At 29.5% G+C, this 20,664-nt stretch overlaps 1 protein-coding gene across 1 annotated transcript; it reads left to right on the forward strand.

The window, feature by feature from the left end:
• Window positions 1-16,363: 16,363 nt before the first annotated feature.
• On the forward strand, window positions 16,364-17,245 carry LOC123215987 (VQ motif-containing protein 8, chloroplastic). The gene has a single exon (XM_044636319.1). It carries the CDS (start codon window positions 16,441-16,443, stop codon window positions 17,017-17,019), a length of 579 nt encoding a protein of 192 aa, XP_044492254.1. The 5' UTR covers window positions 16,364-16,440; the 3' UTR covers window positions 17,020-17,245.
• The last annotated feature ends 3,419 nt before the right edge of the window (window positions 17,246-20,664 follow it).

Raw genomic sequence — 20,664 nt, forward strand, 5'->3', positions numbered from 1 at the left:
GAGTCATCCAAATTCAAAAGGTGTAAAATCATAGACCCCGTATGGGGGATTATGGGTGAAACTCTCACAGCACGGATCTTTTTTAATACACTTTAAGTAAATACAACAGATAAAACTCTATTACAGATGTTCAATGCGTATTAAGATTTCAATCTGAATGCATAACATGATACACACACACACAGAGAAAGAGAGTTAGTGCAGAAATTGGTTGGTTGGGGGATGCATGTGCAATTGGTGCAGGCTAGCTGATGAAGAAGTTATTGAAACTAAATGGCTAAGTGTCTATGATTACCCACACACTTGTGTTTGCATGTTCATAGACGAAACAGCTAACTCAAACAATACATAATAAAATACACTGCTCTTTGTGATTTCATGCTATTTTGCTTCGTTTAATTAGTTGCTAAGGATATATAGTTTCAGGCAGAAGCTTTCCAACATGAATAAAATTTGTGGTCATGAGATGTCAACTATACACTTATCCAAGATGGATTCGAACTAAGCCAAACTAAGCATAGTATCGGTTGCAAATACGAATATACATGATTCATCCAAATTGCAACAATAATGATTAATTAATATGTATGTCAAAGTTAATAATATATATATATATATATATATATATATATATATATATATATATATATATATATATATATATATATATATATATATATATATATATATATATATATATATATATAAAAGATACGGATTAATTTATGAAATTTAATATTTGGCGGTGTGTCCGCACTAGTCTCCAGGTTTACCGGTTTTGACCGGCCAAAACAACTTTTAAACTCATGATTTATTTGTTTGTGATTCTGAGTCAATCTAATAGCTAGAATGAAGAACTGAGTTTTCCTTTTTACTCCCTTTCGCTGAAAATGTTTCGAAAATGATGAATCTAATGTTGAAGAATGCCAATTTAAAATCCAAGGTCATGCTTGCTGAGCTTCTAATTTATGAGTTCACGACAGCTGGTTTCACTGCTGCTACGTTCCTTTGAACAATGAATAAAGAATTTAACAAAGTTGATCATAATTATAATCAAATACAGAAAGGGAATAGTGGAAAGTTTAGCCACGGGATGGGAGATCCAAGGAGTTAAAAGACTGAAAGACAAAACCATCGCTGTGCGAGCTCCTCAGTCTTTGAATCATTACTGTTATATGATATTCTCCAGGCCGGAGGATATATTTCCGAGACTTGTTTCTGCGACTAGCAATCAGGATCACATATTTAATTTTCTTGTTTCATTGGAATCTCACTTTTACAGACTCCAGGGTCCAGTCGGAATCTCATCCAGCTGAAAATGTAGGCATGTTGATATTAACATGTAATATACATGATGGATTTGGAGGGGGAGCTTGGGAGAAGGAGCCATGCTGCAAGTGGAAGTGGAGTGAGTCAGTAGGCGTGCGGTGAAGCTGTGCGCATGATCCTACATATCAGAGCCAGCCTTATAAAATTATACTTCCAAGTGTCATAGACTGCTGTGAATTTTATAATCTGGCCATTGATTGGGTCTCTGAATTTGCATGCCAAGTTTTATGTTGACTCAGTTTGACCCATATATATGCTAATTAATTATAGTTCAATTTTTTTTGAGAATGATGTTGCTTAGTTAGGCATATGTCTCATGCAATATTTGCTTTATTATTTCTTTTTTAATTGTAAGCGGTAATTATATTTTATATATAAAAGTTTTCTTGAAAATTACATGAAAAGCTATAAACTTTTTTAAATTAATATATATATATATAGTATTTTTTAAATTTCTATTACATCCCTAACTTTAATCCTAGTATTTTTGTTTGGAGTACTATTGGGTATACAAAAAATGTTATGTTAAGGTCTTAGTGGCAGATGGTGATCCGAGCTCCGAGCACAAGCTGCTTGGATCACTGTTTGATTAGTCTTGAACCTTTTCATTTTATTGATGTTGTCGTATTATGATTCAACTTATTAATGATTTTTTTTTTTAACTCTTTTTCTTAAATGATTTTTCATCTTTTTTATCGATTCATTTTTGTTTAACAAGTTAAACAAGTGGAACTGAATTTCAATCGGCATATTTAGATTTGAGTTAAGTTCAAATTAATCCTTATTTAGATTTAGTCTGACTCAAATCTACTTATATTAAGTCTTCCAATATTTCAACTGAAAATTTGAGATCATTTAGCAATATGAGAAAATTTTATAGGAGCACATAATTGCGGAAATAATGAAACTTACCGTTGGAACAACAAAAGTAAGCTCGAAGAAATCGACTTATTACACGTTGGGGGTGAACGGGTGGGGTCCCAGTACTCTATTTAAAAACAAAGAACCTTATGCAGATATGTTTTAGGATTTTGAATGTAGTCTTTATTTAAATGGCATATTTGAAGTTTTCCCTTTCACAGCAATTCATGGGCTCAACCAAGGCCCAAGGTGAGACTAGACTCAGCCCCTTCTGCCTTCATGCGGTAACTAATTTATCATCATCATTATATGTAATATTTATAAAAAAAAAATTGATCTTATTGAAAATTACTAGTAGGCATTAGAGGTGGATTCTATCTGAGTTTCTGGAACTCAAATTGTTGTTCAGCTTGGCTTAAACCAGAGTATGAATTATCAATAATTCTCCTGCTTTTCTAGTAATTTGAATAAGTCGAGTTCGATTTCTAACTAATCATTTTAAACTTAAATCGAGTTTGAGTTAGTCTTTATTAGTGTTTAATTTGACTCTAATTGACCCCTCGTTTGTATATTAATTTTTAAACAAAAAAATTTTAACCTTTAATTCTTTCATAAAGCTTAATTCTAAAATTTCATATTCCATAAAGCCTTTTGCTTAATTTGGAATATTTGTTTATTACTAAAAACATGAATAAAATTTGTATGATTAGATATTACTTTATCGTGAATTCAAAATTATTCAATCACACTATGACACATTTATATGTGTATACATTTGTATACTAAAAATGTGTACACAGTTTAATTGTTTTTAAATATATAATGCAAATATTTGTTATTTTAGATTGGTAGGAAAGCATGAACTCTTTTGATTGCTCAGAAGCTTTAAGAGATTTTGTTAACACTCTTGAATTGGAACTAACCAAATGAGGGTATTGCTAGTAATAAAGAAATATCATAATAAAAAATTATAGTCAACACTTTTTTATTTGATCTTATCTTGATTTTAATTTAATTTTATTCAACTTGATTTTGATTTGATATGATTTTGATTTAATCTGATTTTAATTTGATCTGATTTTGATTTATTGTGATCCTGGGTTGATATGATTTGTTGTATATTATTTTTCTTATTTCATAGGATTAATAGTTCATTGCAGACTATATTATAATACTATATATTATACAATATTTTTGTAACATCTCTCCTTAGAAGTACTAACCACCAAAGGAAAAATATTACGAATTAATATCCAGAGCGTCTATTTTTTTTCTTTTAAAATACTTTAACATGAACATATCACTAAAAGTGTTTAGAAATTATTTTAAGAAAACTAAAAATTTGGAAGTGAATAAAAAATGTATATACTCATGTAAAAATTCATCTGAAAGCATCTGAAAACGTGGAGTAATCATATACAACTGTATCATTATCTCAAAAAGGTCAAAAGTCGATAAGAACATGTTACTGTATGCATATAATATAAACCAGAAATAACATGCTCCAGGCAGATCTACCTATGCTGACTCGATTACATGTACCTGCAATCATGAAAGAAAAGGAAGTGAGTGATAAGAATACTTAGTAAAGGGAAATAATTAAGTAAACTATTTTCTTTCCTGTTCTAACTCACTCTCGGGATTCAACCTCACTCATAACCCCTCATAAGAAATCGAGGGGATAATCTAGTTCATGCTTTACTATTTGGGTCATACTTTGTCCCATCTTGTGTCTACTTGATACTTTTTGGAAGCTAACTATAGGGATTTGACACTTTTCTAAGCTCGAGCTCTCTTTTTTTCTTTCACTACACCATTTCTGAATCTGAATTAAGCTCTACTGTGAGAGAACTCTACTGGGGGTCTATGTCCTACTACGGACGTATCCTACTACGGATGTGCCCTACTGCGGGCGGTGTAGTGTAAAGTGCCCCCTTATAGTTTATAGCATGCATGCGGGTCTTATATCTTACTAATTTTGCTTCTATCTAAATTTATTTATAACTTACCAAACATTACTCTTGGGACGACCCCTGAATCTTGAGCCCAAAATTCTTTTTCTTTTTTTTCTTTCTTTTTTTCTTTTTTTCTTTTTCTCTCCTTTCTTTCCTTTCCTTTCCTTTCCTTTCCTTTCTTTCTTTCTTTTCCTTTCCAAAACTGTGAAATACTGTTCACAACCCTGTTTATTTGATAAGACAGTCTTTTTTTTGATACAATTTCACAATCCAAACGGTTTCTACTTCATACAAACTATATATTGTTGAAAAGAGTATTCAAAGAGCTTTCCAACAAGCTATAATAGCACTCATAATTCATTAGATAAGACAGTCAAAACATGAGATGAAATCAGTGGCAAAAACTGTCTCCTTTGCTTATTTGGTAAAGCAGTCCTTGTAGTTCATACAATATTTAACAGTCCAAATGATCCCCAATTCATACAAGCTATATATCACTGAAAAGATAATTCAACGATATTTCCAACAAGATATAATAGCACTCATAAATCATTAGATAAGATAGTCAAAATGTTAGATGAAATCAGTGGCAAAAACTGCCTCCTCTGTTTATTTGGTAAAACAGTCCGTGTGGTTCATACAATATTTAACAATCCAAATGATCTTTAATTCATACAGGCTATATATCATTGGAAATATAATGCAACGATCTTTCCAACAAGATATAATAGCACTCATAAATCATTAGATAAGACAGTCAAAACATGAGATGAAATCAGTGACAAAAACTGTCTCCTCTGTTTATTTGGTAAAGCAGTCCTTGTGGTTCATACAATATTTAACAGTCCAAATGATCTCTAATTCATATAAGTTATATATAATTGGAAAGATAATTCAAAGATATTTCCAACAAGATATAATAGCACTGATAAATAATTAGATAAGATAGTCAAAACATGAGATGAAATTAGTGGCAAAAACTGTCTCCTCTGTTTATTTGGTAAAGCAGTCCTTGTGGTTCATACAATATTTAACAGTCCAAATGATCTCTAATTCATACAAGCTATATATCCTTAGAAAGAGGATTCAAAGAGCTTTCTAGCAAGCTATAATAGCATGCATAATTCATTAAATAAGACAGTCAAAATATGAGACAAACCCAGTGGTAAAACTATAAATATTATCCAACTCTCTACCATTAACAAAATCACACACATAGGCACCCCAAATGGCAAAACAATATTTCTCAACTTCAAGATCATCATTTATAACATAGATCCAAAGAACTAAAAGCCTAAAACATGTAACATATTAAGGATGATACCTCTTACTTTGTTTCAAGTCAAATCTTTGCAAGTTGGTTTCCTCCTCTTTGTTTTGTTTCCTTTATTACCAAAACCACTTTAAATCAACACCCAAACACACTAACATATTCACATAACATGCACATAAACATAGATAAAGGAAAAGTAAAGAGATCTTTTGGTTACCAAGGCTTTCAAAGTGCTTCTTTGTTTTCTTTTCTTATTTTGTCTTTCAAAACTCCTTTAATTCATTCATTTATCTTCACAAAACAAAAGAGAATGGCATGGAAAGGGCTGCTACTGGAAAAGGCGGAGAAGATGATGGAACAAAGGGTGAAAGTTGCTTTTTTGGACTTTTCTTTCTTTAGATAATCTTTATCTCATTTTCTTTCATTTTCTCTTTTTTTTTTTATTTCTTTATGCATATCTATATATTATATAGATATATATATATATAAAACACACACACATACATGTGAATATATATATCTATATTTAAAAATTGGAAATATCCCAAAACAGGGTCAAAAGACATAAATATCCCTGAAACGTACCTGAGAGTTTTACAATTTTGCCAATAATATTCATTCAATTTAGAAATTCTTCATGGTATCAAAGTCTACCACTCAAAAGAGTATTTAATCTTTCTTCAATGCTTGGTACATCAGCAACACCCAAAACCACTTCAACATTCTCTACTTATCTAACAATTATTGCTACTCTTGAAAACACGTTTCTTTACTCTATCAATACTTGTACTCAAATTACTATTAAACTTACTTCATCCAGCTACATGGCAATTTCAATTTCATGCAATTCTTATAGATTATGATTTAATGGGATTCATTAATAGTTCACAACCATGTCCACCATCCACAAATGTAATCAGTCACTTCTTGTGGGTTTATCAAGATCAGTTAATTTTGAGTGCTATTGCTAGTTCCATCTCTCATAATCTTATTTCGTTCATCGCATAAGTAAAAACATCACAGGATGCTCAGTCAACTCTAGCCAATACATATGTCAAACCATCCCATGGGAGACTTAACCAATTGAAGGAAGAACTTCACCTTCTTAACAAAGGCATTAGATCAGTCAACTATTATCTATAACAATTCAAGATCCATGTTAATGAGTTTGTAATGATGAACACACCAATAGACAATGAGGATCTTATGCTAAAAATCTTTGTTAGTCTTGATGATGACTACAAGGACTTGTCCTCGTCCATGCATGTTTGAGAAACTCCAATCACCTTTGATGAGTTGCATGAGAAACTCATCAACAATGAAACACACATCAACTCAGCAACGATGAAGCACACATTAAGATGAGAAACTTGTCAACAATTTAAATAATAATCTTTGTGTTCATTCCATGAAACACAACTTTATTTCTATTTTTCAATTATATTCAACTAATAATGTTTCAATCAAATTCTCACCCACTTCTGTTTCTATGAAGAATCTTCGCACAAGGGAAATACTTTTGTAAAGGCACTTACAAATGACATTTACAAGTGTTTGCATCCATCACCAAATCAAACAACAATTATAGTTTTTTCCTCTATCAAAGTATCTATTGATCTACGACATCATCATTTTTGGTCATCTTTCACCCTTAATTCTAAGTCATCTTATTTCAAATAAAAGTTTATCTATATCATCTTTTAAGTTTTCTTGTAATTTTTATCATTGCAATAAAACTCACAAGTTACCTTTCTCTTCGTCATCTCTTACAAGCTCTTATCCTTTAGAGGTAATGTACACTGACATTAGGACCTCTTTTGTCATTTCTACTAAAAGTTTCAAATATTACATTATATTTGTTGATTATTAAATTCGATATGTTTGGCTATATCATACCAAAAATAAATCCAATGTTCATGATATTTTCATTCATTTCAAAGCATTGATGAAAAAAATTTTTAAGAATCATATTAAAAGTTTTTACACAGATAATGGTGGTAAATATTTATCCTTCAAATCCTTTCTTCCCACAAATGGAATTTCTTATCTTACAACACTACACATACCAAAACATAATAGGTTTTCTGAACATCAATATCGTCATATTACTAAACTGGATTAACTCTTCTAAATAATGCACACATGTCACTCAATTTCTAACTATATGTTCTTCATACAACAATTTATCTTATCAATAGTATGACAAAATATACCCTTTCCATGTAGTCATCATTTGAAAAACTAGTTAACCGTATGCCAAATCATTTTAGCATCTGCACTGGAACCCAAATAAGAAGATCAATAAAATTTAAAATAGATCAAACAAAGCAAAGTACTAGATAAGTTGATAAAAAAGATCACTTCTAATTAAGAACCCACTCATATATGTTCAAATCAAATAGTTCAATACATGTTATCTTTCTAACCCAACTGCAACAGGAAAAAATGAGCCTAAAGCTGCTTTGACTCACTGTTTGAAATCCCATCACATCCACTAAGTTACAAAAATTTTCTCCACCTTAAACTGATTACTTTCAAAGATCATAATTATAATTTCTACTCTATAAAACAGAAAATGATGAATAAACTGTGCCTCCACATTTGCATCAAACTGGGGCAGTGACTAAATGCCACAATATATATATATTGAAATTCTTGGCACCTTGCTGAATTATTAACAAAGAGAAATAATAATTAACTAATACAATACAAGCATATACTAAATGAAATCCCAAAAGTCACATCATTTACCATTTCCTTTATTTATTTACATCTCATAATATACATTCTAAATGAAATCCCAAAAATTCAATTAATTTGAAATGTTAATACAAAGCTTAATCTTACCACACACTCTCTGTTGTTAGTTTCATCGTAGCTGAGTGTTCTCTTTCAAAAGATCATCTTCTCTAATAACTTGGCAGCCATCATACTCAACTATTCCCCAATTATCTCAATGCATCTGCCACTCACTAAGATGCCCTAGGTTTCTTAGAGGATAGCAGTGTAAACAGCCTACCAATACTATTGTTTTATTGATAAAAACATGTGTGCGCGCACACGCACACACACACACAATGTTATCAGTTAAGAGAAACCAAATTCAAAGGCACTTCAAACAAACCAAACCATTTAAAGTAATTGAAACCTAAAAGGAATGATTCAAATTCTCTACATTATCATGTTAAAGACAACTTACCTCCACCATTCTGCAACCTTCTTTAGCAAAAATGTCAAGAAGCTTCTCAACTTGAAACGATCTTTCTTCATTGCCTCCTATATTAACTATTTCAGCTTGTTCCTTCAGCATCATGTTTTCCTAGCAAATGAAATGTCATATAAGAATATCAAAATGCATATGCAACTAAGCAAACAATAAACAACAGCCTCAAAGAGCAATCATAGCTTCATTACACCTATTTCAGTTGAGATGTCACAATATTAAAGGAGCATTTTCTCATTGATTATACAGTTGAGATGTCACAATATTCATGGAATTTTGCCAATTATAAAGCTAACGACCAATATAACAATAAGCACAGTTTCTAAAGTTGGGGTATTCTATCTCCAGGGAACCAGTGAAACTGCACTATCAACCCCTAACAGTAAAGAAAAATGATAGTTATTTAGATTAAGTCAGAGACAGATACCAGCCTTCTCAAAACTTTGTGCTGTCTCATCAATAGGAGGTGCCACAATGGATTTCTCTAAAATCTCCCGCACTCTTGAGGCACGGGCTTTGGCATCATCCATATTGGTAGCACTCATCATTTCTGTCACAAACAAGTCTACCCATTCTGTACCATCAACTGGAAGCTTCTTTGGCTCTAATGGACTGTCAGAAACAGCAGCATGTTCAGCCATGGCAATGTTACCTGTCAATTTTGAAAGAAGACGTAAATCCCTTTCTTTTTTTCTCCCTAAGAGACATCAAGAACCTTAGAAAATCAGATTACAGAAAACACAGGGCAGAAACATTTAATTGAAAATTCTGAGTGCAATCAAGTTTTCCATTAGGAGGGCGTAATTGTAGCTCACTTTAAAACAACAAATCATTCAAAAAACATTTCCTCATTCCATACATCACTGAAATTGGGTAGGAAAAATAGCATATTGAAACCCATGATCTGTAAAAAAAAGACAAAATTCACCTCACATTCAAATAAACAAAAAAAAAAACTTGTTCCAAATAAAAAACAGCACAATAAAGAGACAAACCATTTACTCTGCAAAAACTAAAAATAACATTCACAAGAATGCAAGTGAGGTAGGTTAAAGATCATAGAAAAGAAACTTAGTAAAATATGCAACCTAAATAACTTGAAACTATCGAAACTGATATGTAACCAGTGAATACAATGCAAGGTCATCAGAGAAACATAGTAAGGGCAACAAGCAATGAAAGAAGAATGTGTTGTTTTATTATCAACAGTTTACATCATCAGCAGGCTTCCATTGAGGAAAGCAACAGGAGTTAATTTCAAGCAAGCACAACAAGGAAGATAAAGAAAATGCTATTGAATATTGGTGAAATGCTTAACAATACATATAAACTAAAAATATTATTTGAGAAAAGCAAAAAAGAATAAGGATCAAATAATAAACAGAGACACACTATCCCCTGATCCACAGATTTGTATACAAATGATCCACAGTTTATTGAATATTTGTATATATATTATCGTAAAATATAATAATATTATTTATCAATTGAATAAAATATACGATGTAACTGTATATTAGTTTATTTATAATTTTAATTTACCCTATCACATAATTACATATTATTGGTTGTACATATTATTTGTATACGTAATATTATTCTATTAAGTATATATTAGCTCAAACTTAAATTGGGTATTACGACTTCAATCTAAACTCAAATTGACCCAAACTCGATTTAGCTTGGTCAAATTCATCCCTAATTATCAGAAGTAATTGACAGCGAGAGGAGATGTATCTAAATTTTATAAACATTTGGGTAAACAAAGTCTCTTCCCCAACATCTAAGAATGTAAAAGAAATTATCCATAAATGAAAAGATAGATAGGGCTGGCAAAACATTTTTCAAGCACCAAAACGCATATACCATTCGTCTTTGTTAATTGTCAACGGTCAGAATCGCTGGCTCAATCTCTTCTTCAAAACCAACCTCCAATGTAATCTTATCTTATCTATGTAAGTTTCTTGAAAATTACATGAAAAGCTACACGCCTTTTTTCACTTATGACGTAGTAAATTTCCCATCTACTACTTGCATAACTTTTAAGAATTCAAAAGAAATTATCCATAAATTAAAAGATAGATAGAGCTTGAGCAGGTGCATGAGTGGAACTTGATCACAAGCGACCATATCTCGATATGATCCAAGCTTGAGTTAACTCTTATTCAGGTTTGTTTTAACTCAAATCCCCCTGTTTTAAGTCTTCCGATAATACAACCAAAATTTCTGCTGGGACAACAATAAATGTAAACAGGAAGAAATTAACTTATTCCAAATATGGGTAAGGGGGCTGGAAAACGAGCCTGTTGAAAAACAAGAAGTAGAACCAGAATCAAATGCACGTATATTTTAGGATTTTGAATGTAGAGTCTATAGAATGGCATATTTCACAGTAATTTATGGGCTCAACCAAGGCCCCCCTTTTTGCCCTAAATTTTTTTTTATCATTATCTTCTACTCGTATGTGTATATATAGTGTATATATATACACAATCTTTTTGGAAATGACTAGTAGGCATTAGAGATGCATTTTATTCAAGTTGTTTAAACTCGGATTGTTGTTAAGCTCAACTCGAATCGAAATTCACATCGTCGATGATTTTTCTTTTTCTTCAACAAGTATTCTTCTTCTTTAGTAATTTAAACAAGTCGAGCTTCATTTAAGTAATTTTATGTTTGAATTAAGCTTAAGCTAAACTTTATTAGAGTTTAACTTAACTTGAATCACCCCTAGTAGATATATTCATACAGTATGATATTTTAACCTTTTAACTCTTTTATAAAGCCTAATTATAAATTTTCATAATTAATTAATAAAGTCTTTTGTTTTATTTCAAATATTTGTCTATTACTAAAACCATGAAGAAAATATTCACATGATATTTTCAATTTAAAATAGGGCTTCAAAGAATTTTCAAAGTATAAAATGGATGTATATGACAATAAATGATGTCAATTTTCTTGAATAAAATTTTGACTATAGTTAAGTAAATATTACTTGCCTTAACTAGCTACCTATATTGTATTAATTAGTGCTGTAATTCAAAATGAATACGAACCCACCAATTTTTTATTACTGTTGTTAAGTAAATATTACTTGCCTTTGACTAGCATAAGATTGTTTGTTCTTGAATAAGCTGGGATTCCGTTATTACTGTTGAACTGGAATCAACCAGACACATTATGAAAACCAATGGAAGTATTGTCATATAGATTACACACGAATGTTTTCTCCGATTTAGATGACAAGTCTGGATTGGTATTATATCTTCCTTTAATATGCTTAACATCGAAATAAAACTATGAAAACCATTGAACTCATCTGAACAATCATGTGTGGAGATATTTTATTTAGAGTGAATAACATTTTCCTGCCCTAGGTTTAGCTTTGAGACATTTTTTTACCTCTAGTTGATATAAATAACATTTTTTCACCCAAACTCAAACTCTGCTTGAAAAACTAATACTGTAAGGGTAAAATAGTAATTTATAGAAAGAGATGAAGAAAAAGTGAAAGTGAAAATAAAAGGTTTTTTTTTTTATAGAATTTAAATATTTAAAAAGTTATTTTAATTTTTTTTTAATTTAGGGTTATATGATAATTTTGAAAAATGAAATAGTAGGGTAAAATGATAATTAATTTCACTTCTTTAATAATATAGTTTTATCAACAAAGTTTAATTTTGGGTGAAAAATGTCATTTATGTGAATTAAAGATAAAAATATATTTAAAGCTAAACCTTGGGTGGGTAAATGTAATTCACTCTTTTTATTTATAATCTATTTGCTAAATAATAGATTGTCAACATTTGTATTTTTGTCCATTTGACATTTTCGACCATCAAATGTCAATATTAATCGCCTATAATGAAGGAAACATATATTATAAAACTTCATTTGCTTGAATTAGATTCTTTCCCAATTTGTTGAATAATTGAATTGAATATTTGAATAATATTTTCCAAATTCACATATGGGGTCTAGTCAATTCTTTTTTTCCTAGTTTACCTATATGTATAAGTAACAAATGAGATCATACAATTAGAAAAAGATTATAATACCAATAACCTAATACTCACTAATTAAACAAAGTGTTCATATTTTACAACTGTGTAGATGTAAGGGTGGATTTTAGTCGAGTTAAGAGTTAACCTAAACGCAATTCTAATTCATAATACATAGATCGATTTCAAGCTTGTTTAAACTTATATATATTGTCGTAAAAAAAAATACAAATAAGATGTATAACATTACCAACTAAGTGAACAATATCATAAGATAAGTGAGCAATATTATTGACAGAATAAACTATATTATTAAAAGACAAACGAATTGAATTCTAGTAAAATTGTCAAACTGAAATTTTAATTCAAGTTTGGCTCATTCGAGTTAAGTCAAGTCAACTAGATTCAAACCTATCCTTGAATTTAAATTTTTGTTGTTTTCTCTAAGCATCCATCTGACAATATGGCTCTGAATTTGTTCGGTAATCTAATTTTAAACACCCCTAACCTTATTTGTTTGTTGTTATTTCAGTAAGTGATTAATCTTATTAATTCCAAATGAATATATAAAAAATATATTAGTTGATGATGAAATGAAGTTTAAGTTTAATATGGTACAAATTTACACTTTTTAGAATCTCAAATTGAGCCTCCTTCACAATATTTTAGTCAATATATCCTTTGAAAAGCATAAGCCCGTTTGATTAGAATAAGATTGTTCGATCTTGAATAAGCTGAGGAATTTCTAGAGGTGCTGTTATTACTCTTGAATTGAATACAATTTGAAAACCAATGTGGGCATTGCCATATGGATTATGGGCAAATGCTTTTCCAGTTTTGGATAACAAGATTGGAATAATATTATATTTTTCTTAAATGTGCTTACATCATAATAAAGAAAAAAAATACTGATAAATAAATATGTATAATATTATTTAATAAATAAAAATATATATATATATATATATATAATTTTTATACATAATTTATATGTATAGATAATATATTATTATATAATTAAATAATTTTAAATTAAAAATAAAATAATATCTAATTATATAATAATATATTATTTATTTACTAAAATTATATAAAATAAATAAATAAATACAGATAATATTATCCTATTTTAATTTGTAAATAATAATAGGTTGCCAACATCAGCATTTTTGTTGATTTGACATTTTGGACAGTCAAGCGTCAATATTAATTGCCTATAAGTTAGAGGACACGTATTATTAAATTTCATTTGATCGCCGTTTTCGACCAAACATAAAATGGCTTTTGACAAATTTACATTGTCTCCCACCCAATTTGTTGAATAGTTGAAATATTTGAATTATATTTCCAAATTTACCCCCGGGTTCAAGTTAAAATTTATTTTTCTAGCTTACGCTATTTGTATAAGTAATAAATGAGACCACGCAATAATCTAATACTCACTAATTGAAGAAAGTGTTCAAATTTACAACCTTGAAGATAGGTAGGCCTGAATATGATCTAAATTAATTCGATTCGATTTAACTTAACTCAAATTTATTTAATTTAAATTTTAATTAAATTTGAGCTAAAAGATTTGATTTATTTTTTAAATCAAATTAAACTAGAGCCAATTCGTGGCTCAAATTAGTATTTTCAATTTGTGACTCAATTCAATTTGAATCAATTCAAATTTAGTAGTTCAAATTGATAGTTAGAATTCATAATTCGGTTCAGTTCGAATAAAAAATTTTAAATATTATTTAAGTGAAACGATATCATTTTATTAATAAACCACAAACTTAAACTACGAATATGAGTTTTATATTCGAACCATTAATTTGAACTGAATTAAACTACAAATTCGAGTTATGAAATTAAGTCAAACTTGAATCGAACTAAGCTGAATCATTTTTCATTAGACTTAATTTTGGCTTTAGGAATTCTAGCAAAATTCAAGCTAGACCATTTTCTATTAGAGCCGAACTTGAGTCAAGGGATGTTTGGACTTGGGCCAACCCGAATCCACCCCTAAATATAGGGATGGATTTGAAATGAGTCAAAAACTGATTTGAGCTCAATTTTAATCCATAACACCTAGATCAAGTACAAGTTTGTTTAAATTAGTATTTATTATCATTAGAATGATGTCAATAAAATGAATAGTATAATCGTCAGGTAAACAATATCATTGAATAAATTAACAATATCATTATTGAAATAAATAATGTTACTTGAAAGATGAATGAATTAAACATGCACTGAGTTATCAAGTTAGAACTGTAGCTCAAGTTTTGTCCTTTTGAGTTAAACCAACTCGATTTGAATTAATCCCTACTTGAGTATAAGTACGTGGTGTTTTCTCCAAGCATCCATATTACAATATGACTAAACTAAAATTTTGATACAGTTAAAAATACACTAAATTAGTTTGGTTATTCGATTTTGAATACCCCTAATCTTATTTATTGTAATATATCTTTTTTTTTTAATTTTTTGTTGTTGTTGATATAATATTATTGCAATTCAAGTGATTAATCTTTATTAATGCCAAATGAATGTGTTAAAATATCATAGTCGGTGATGAAATTAAGTTTAAGTGTAATATGGTACAAATTTACACTTTTGAGAACCTCAAATTGACCAAAAAATGAGCTCCCTTCACAATATTTTAGTCAATGTATCCTTTAATCTCTTTTTCTAAATTCAAATTCATAATAAATACTTAAAAGTCTAAATTTCCCAGCAATTTCCTTAGAAAGGACATTAATTTCTACTGAATAAGTTGCTAATTATATTTCATCAAATTTAGTAAAAATAAATAAACTGAAAAATTATAATATAAGTTAAAATTATTAAAACAATTTTTTTTAAAAAAATTATGAAAAAAATGAAATCAAAATGTGACGCAATTTGTTTTAACAAATTAATGACTAAGTTGACACGTCTTAATTATAGTAATTAATTATACTTTGGCAGCCGCCAATGACGCCCAAAGGAAAATTCTAAGAGCTTCCTTCAGGTTTCAGAAACCTCCTCAAACCCACTTGTTTTAAAACTCTTACAAGAACATCCCTCAAGGAAATTGTATTAATATCCCTATTGATTTGCCTCTCGAGGATTGAATAAGAGCCCCTGAAAGTAATCTTTGTAAAATCCTAACACGACATGAATCCATTTACTTTAATCAAGTTTTGTTATATCAAAAGTCAATATAATTTATTAAACGATTATAACAGGTATCTTCTCTTAAATAAAAAAATTTATTAGTTCAAAATAGTTCATCTTTTTCATAAATTTTATTATAACATGATTCATTAGTTATTGGTCGAGGTTGATGTGATTTAGTGATTTTATTTGTTATGCTAATAACATTATTTACCCTTCCAACTATATTGTTTATATTGTTAATAATATTATATAGTATGCACTAGCTCAAATGAAATGAGGTTTGAGTTAGACATTATGATTTCGATTGAATCAACCCCTAATTATAAAAAAATAACTCCCAGTGAGAGTACATGTCTGTACACTTTATAAACATTTGGGTGAACAAAATCTTTTTCAAAACATCTGTGGAGGTAAATGAAATTATCGATAAATTAAAATAAAATAGGTAGGGCTGGCAAGCATTTTTCAGACGCCAAAGTGCATATACTATTCATCTTTGTTAATTGTCAATGGTCAAAATCGCTGGCTCAATCTCTTCTTCAGAACCAGCCTCCTATATAATCTCTCATTTCATCTCCATTTTCAATCAAAAACCCTTCAAATTTGGAACCAAACTGAGCTCATACACACACAGTGGCCGCCGCCATGAGCCCCAAAAAGTTCCATGAAGATCATCGTGAACGTTCAAGGAGTAACCACAACGAGGAGTTCATTATCAATGGCCCTCGCCCATCTCCATTAAATATCAACAAAGATTCTCACGCCATTCACAAATCATCCTCTTTATCCGGGGTTGTTCAAGCTCAAGCTCAAGCTCTCAATGCAATCAACAAAAAGCAACAGCGCCAACAACCGGTTATTATATACACGGAGTCGCCAAAGGTTATTCATACGCAGGCCAGAGACTTTATGGCTTTGGTGCAAAAGCTCACTGGACTTTCCCGCGATGATGATCAAGAACAAGAAAAAGCTAATAATAAGAAAAACCCTAATCTTGAAAAAGAAGAAAAAAAACCCCTTGATAGTGATGCTGATGTTTCTCCTATTATGAATCCTCCCAGAAACCCTTTTCTCGCTGATATTCCTCTCTTCACGCCGAATTCAACTGACTTCTTCTGTTCGCCAAGGCCAATGTATAGATTTTCTCATTACAATTCTCCAAATACGAAGAATCCCATCTCGCCTTCGGTGTTTGAGTTCTTCAAGGAATTACCAGAATGTTAGGAGAAGATTACTTGATATTTAACAGACAGTTTAGGCTTGTTTTTGTTCTTACTATGTTCATTACTTGATATTTTTCAATAATGGTTTTTGATTTTGGGTTGTAAATCTGTGTTAATTATGATTAGTTTCAGTGTTAGTGAGATGGATTGATTCAAGAATGACAATTAGAGATGTATTATGGAGTGATTAAAATCTTTAATTCTATGAACTTTCTCATTCAAATCTATGTTTGCAGAGAGCATTGGCAAAATCTTGAAGAAATGGTAGTTTAATTTTAGTCAATGAGCAAGAAAATTAAATATCTGTTTAGCCACGTAACCTAACCACGCTTAAACGTTGAATCCTCGGGAACCCAACTTTTGACCTTTCAAGTGGGCAGATGCATGTGTACATCATGTCAAGAGTAATATTATATATAAAAAGGGCAAATATTGGTCACGGCTAAAAAAAACAAATTGAAGTCTCATTAGTTGTTAATGTCAATTTGTTTACTCATTCGGACCCAACATTTGTAGAAGTGCCAAAGTTAAAAATTAGATTATTTTCATAAACAAATTTAGCTTGAACTCTAATCAAGAATTGAACTCGTATTTGTAAATAAATTAAGTTCAAATTAATTCAAATATTCAAGTCCAAGTTTGGTTTTAATCAAATTTAAAGTCAAGTAGTTATTTTCAAATAAATTTCGAACATTTATTCTATAAATAGAGCAAAGCCCAAGCTAAAGAAATTCAAGTTCATCAATCTCTAATGGATCTTGAGTTTGCTTTTTTATATTCAAATCAATCTTAATTTAGTCATTGTTTAGACTTGATTTTAATTCAATCCAACACTGATACGTAATTATTGTTTATGTTGTTAGGTGTAGAAGTAGAGTAAAAGATAATTGGCACTTGTAGACTTTATAAAATGCAAAGATGAAAGTTGACCAACATTGCAGACCCTCAATAAGTGTAAACATAAATACCTAACATTGTAAGTGGCTTGTTAAGCCAAATCAAGTATGAGATCATTTAGTTAAAAATTTAAAAAAGACAAAACATTTCGTGCATAGAAATAAACAAACTCTTAATCTTGTATAGACAGTTAGAGATGGATTCAAGTTTAACTGAGCAAAAACCAAAAGTGAGCTCTAGCTTCACTTGAATTTAGAATTGTTAATTGAAAATTGAGTTTGGTTCAACTGGTTGTGAATAGTGATATTAGAGAAAAGAATAATGAGTCACCAAATAATAAGAAAAAAAATCATCAGAGAAAAATATTACAAAACAATAACATCGACGAACTCTCAAATCTGAGTCAAATTATATATACAATTTAGATTTGATTTGTTTGAATCAAATATAAATTTGAGTTTAAATCAATTGAATTTGAATCCACAATGGACTAAAATTTCATATAAAAAGAAAACTCTTATAAGTGAAGTAATTTCATTTGAAAAAAAAAAAATTGAAAATGCTGTTAGGCCTACAATTAGCCCATGTTCAGTAACCAGAAGCCCAAAAAGTGGCCCAAGTTATGAAAAGGTTTATTACAAAAGAGATTTCAAATCTTTTAAGGAATAATTTTCATTCTATCTTTTGTTATTTTTTTGTTTATGGTAATAAAATAATAATATATTATAATAAATTAATAGTAAAAAAAAAAATCATTGAGAATCTTTCTTATTGATTTTGATCCCTCACCAAACATTAATTTTATTTCGGCCAGAGGACTTCTGCGCCACACCACCCCAGCCCAGAAAAAGTATGCTAATCCCCTAATTCCCTCCATTAATTTTGAAAATTTCATTTACCTATTCATAAATAGTTAAAATTAACTAAGTTCGTTAGTTATTCGTTATATCATTTTCCTCTTTTAAACCCTAAAAACTAACAATTTTTTCAAATTAAGTTTTCAAAAATAACATTTTTTCCCCTAAGGTTTCCAAACTCTCAATTAAATTTTTCGACGACGACCAACGATCTCCAAAAGACATCTTTTCCTTTTGGTCGTGCTCCTTCCCATCCTCCTTGACATTGTCATTGATGTAGACGATGCCGAGGAGGACAAGAAGGAGCACAATCAAAAAAAGGAGACGCTAGATAGGAAGAGACACTACTTGGAGATCACCGATCGCCATCGAAAAATTCAATCTGAAAGTTTGAAAATCCTAAGAGAGAAAATGTTGTTTTTGAAAACTTGAGTTAGAAAAAATTATTAGTTTTTAGGGTTTAGGAGAAGAAAATAAAATCAAATTTAAATTTATTTTTAATATTATAGATAAAATAATAATTTTGTCATTGAAACTATTAATTTTAACCGTTTGTAAATGGATGAATGAAAATCTCAAAGTTAACGAAAAAAATTGAGATATCAACATACTTTGCATGGGAAATAGTCCTTTGGCCTTTTATTTATGGAAAACGTTTTGCCTCTAAATTACTTGCATATTGTACAGACTTTAGGGGGCGTTTGATTTGAGTAATGTTTTATTACCAAAATAGAAAGATTACCTTGAAAATAGATTACTTAAAAGATTACTAGGTATAAATGATTACTATATTTGATAAAATTTGGTAAGTATAAATAATTATTATGTTTGGTTAAAGGTAATAAAAGATTACAAATAAATTATTTTACTTAAATGCCTTTGAATATAATTATTTTTAAATATTTTTTATATTATTTGTCATATTAATTAAAAATAGATTTATTTTTATCTCAAAAAATTAATAAATAATAATATAATTATAATAAACTCAATATTACCTCAGTAATCTTTAAATACCTAAGGTGAAGGTGCTGCCACGTCAGCATAGGTAATAGAGGATTACTGTAATATTTTATTACTGACAAACCAAACAAGAGAATAAAAGATAGATTACCAAGGTAATTTTAAAAAACTTCAACCAAACACCCCATTAGTGATTAGAAAAGAGTAACTACCCTTTTGCCACCCCAGATTTGGTGTAAAAACACTTTTTCTATCCATAGTTGATATTAATAACATTTTTCCACCAAAATTATAACTTGGTGAACAGAAAAAGTATTATAACATGTACAATTACCATAATACCCTTTTAAATTAATTTTTTTTTATTATTACATGATTTTATTGATATAAAACTATTTAAATACTCTCATTTATAATTAACTTACCTAATTTATCCTTAGTTTTTTCATGTATTTTGTTTTGATAACATAATGGCTGATATATTTTTGATTACTGACGAATTTCCTCAAAATTAATATATGAAAAATGGCAACTACAAAAAGTCAAAAGAAAAAAAAAATTAAAGAATTTCATCAATTACAACATAACGACAAAGTAACAAGCAAGAGACTGAAATCCAAACTTTTCAAACTATAATATAATTGTGGTTGTCATTAGAGAAGGAGAAAAAAAACCCAAAGAGAAAAATGATTACTTTTCAAATTTTGGGTGAGAAAAAATTATTAAAATTTTAAACCTAGAAAGAAAAATATGATAAATTTTTAATTTTTTAAATATTTTTATCTAAATAACATTTTCACTCCTAACCTTAATAATGAATTTTAACAAAATAGTGTGTATTTAAATTTTTGAAAGTTATCCATGGGAATTTATCATTTCACTTAATGTTGGGTGGGAAATAAACCCTTTGGCCTTAAAAAAGATGATAG

This window comes from Mangifera indica, chromosome 5, assembly GCF_011075055.1.
Source record: "Mangifera indica cultivar Alphonso chromosome 5, CATAS_Mindica_2.1, whole genome shotgun sequence".
Lineage (NCBI taxonomy): Eukaryota > Viridiplantae > Streptophyta > Magnoliopsida > Sapindales > Anacardiaceae > Mangifera > Mangifera indica.

What these genes read in the sequence shown, in the direction of transcription:
- LOC123215987 (XM_044636319.1), top strand. Translation starts at nt 16,441, where the DNA reads ATGAGCCCCAAAAAGTTCCATGAAGATCATCGTGAACGTTCAAGGAGT.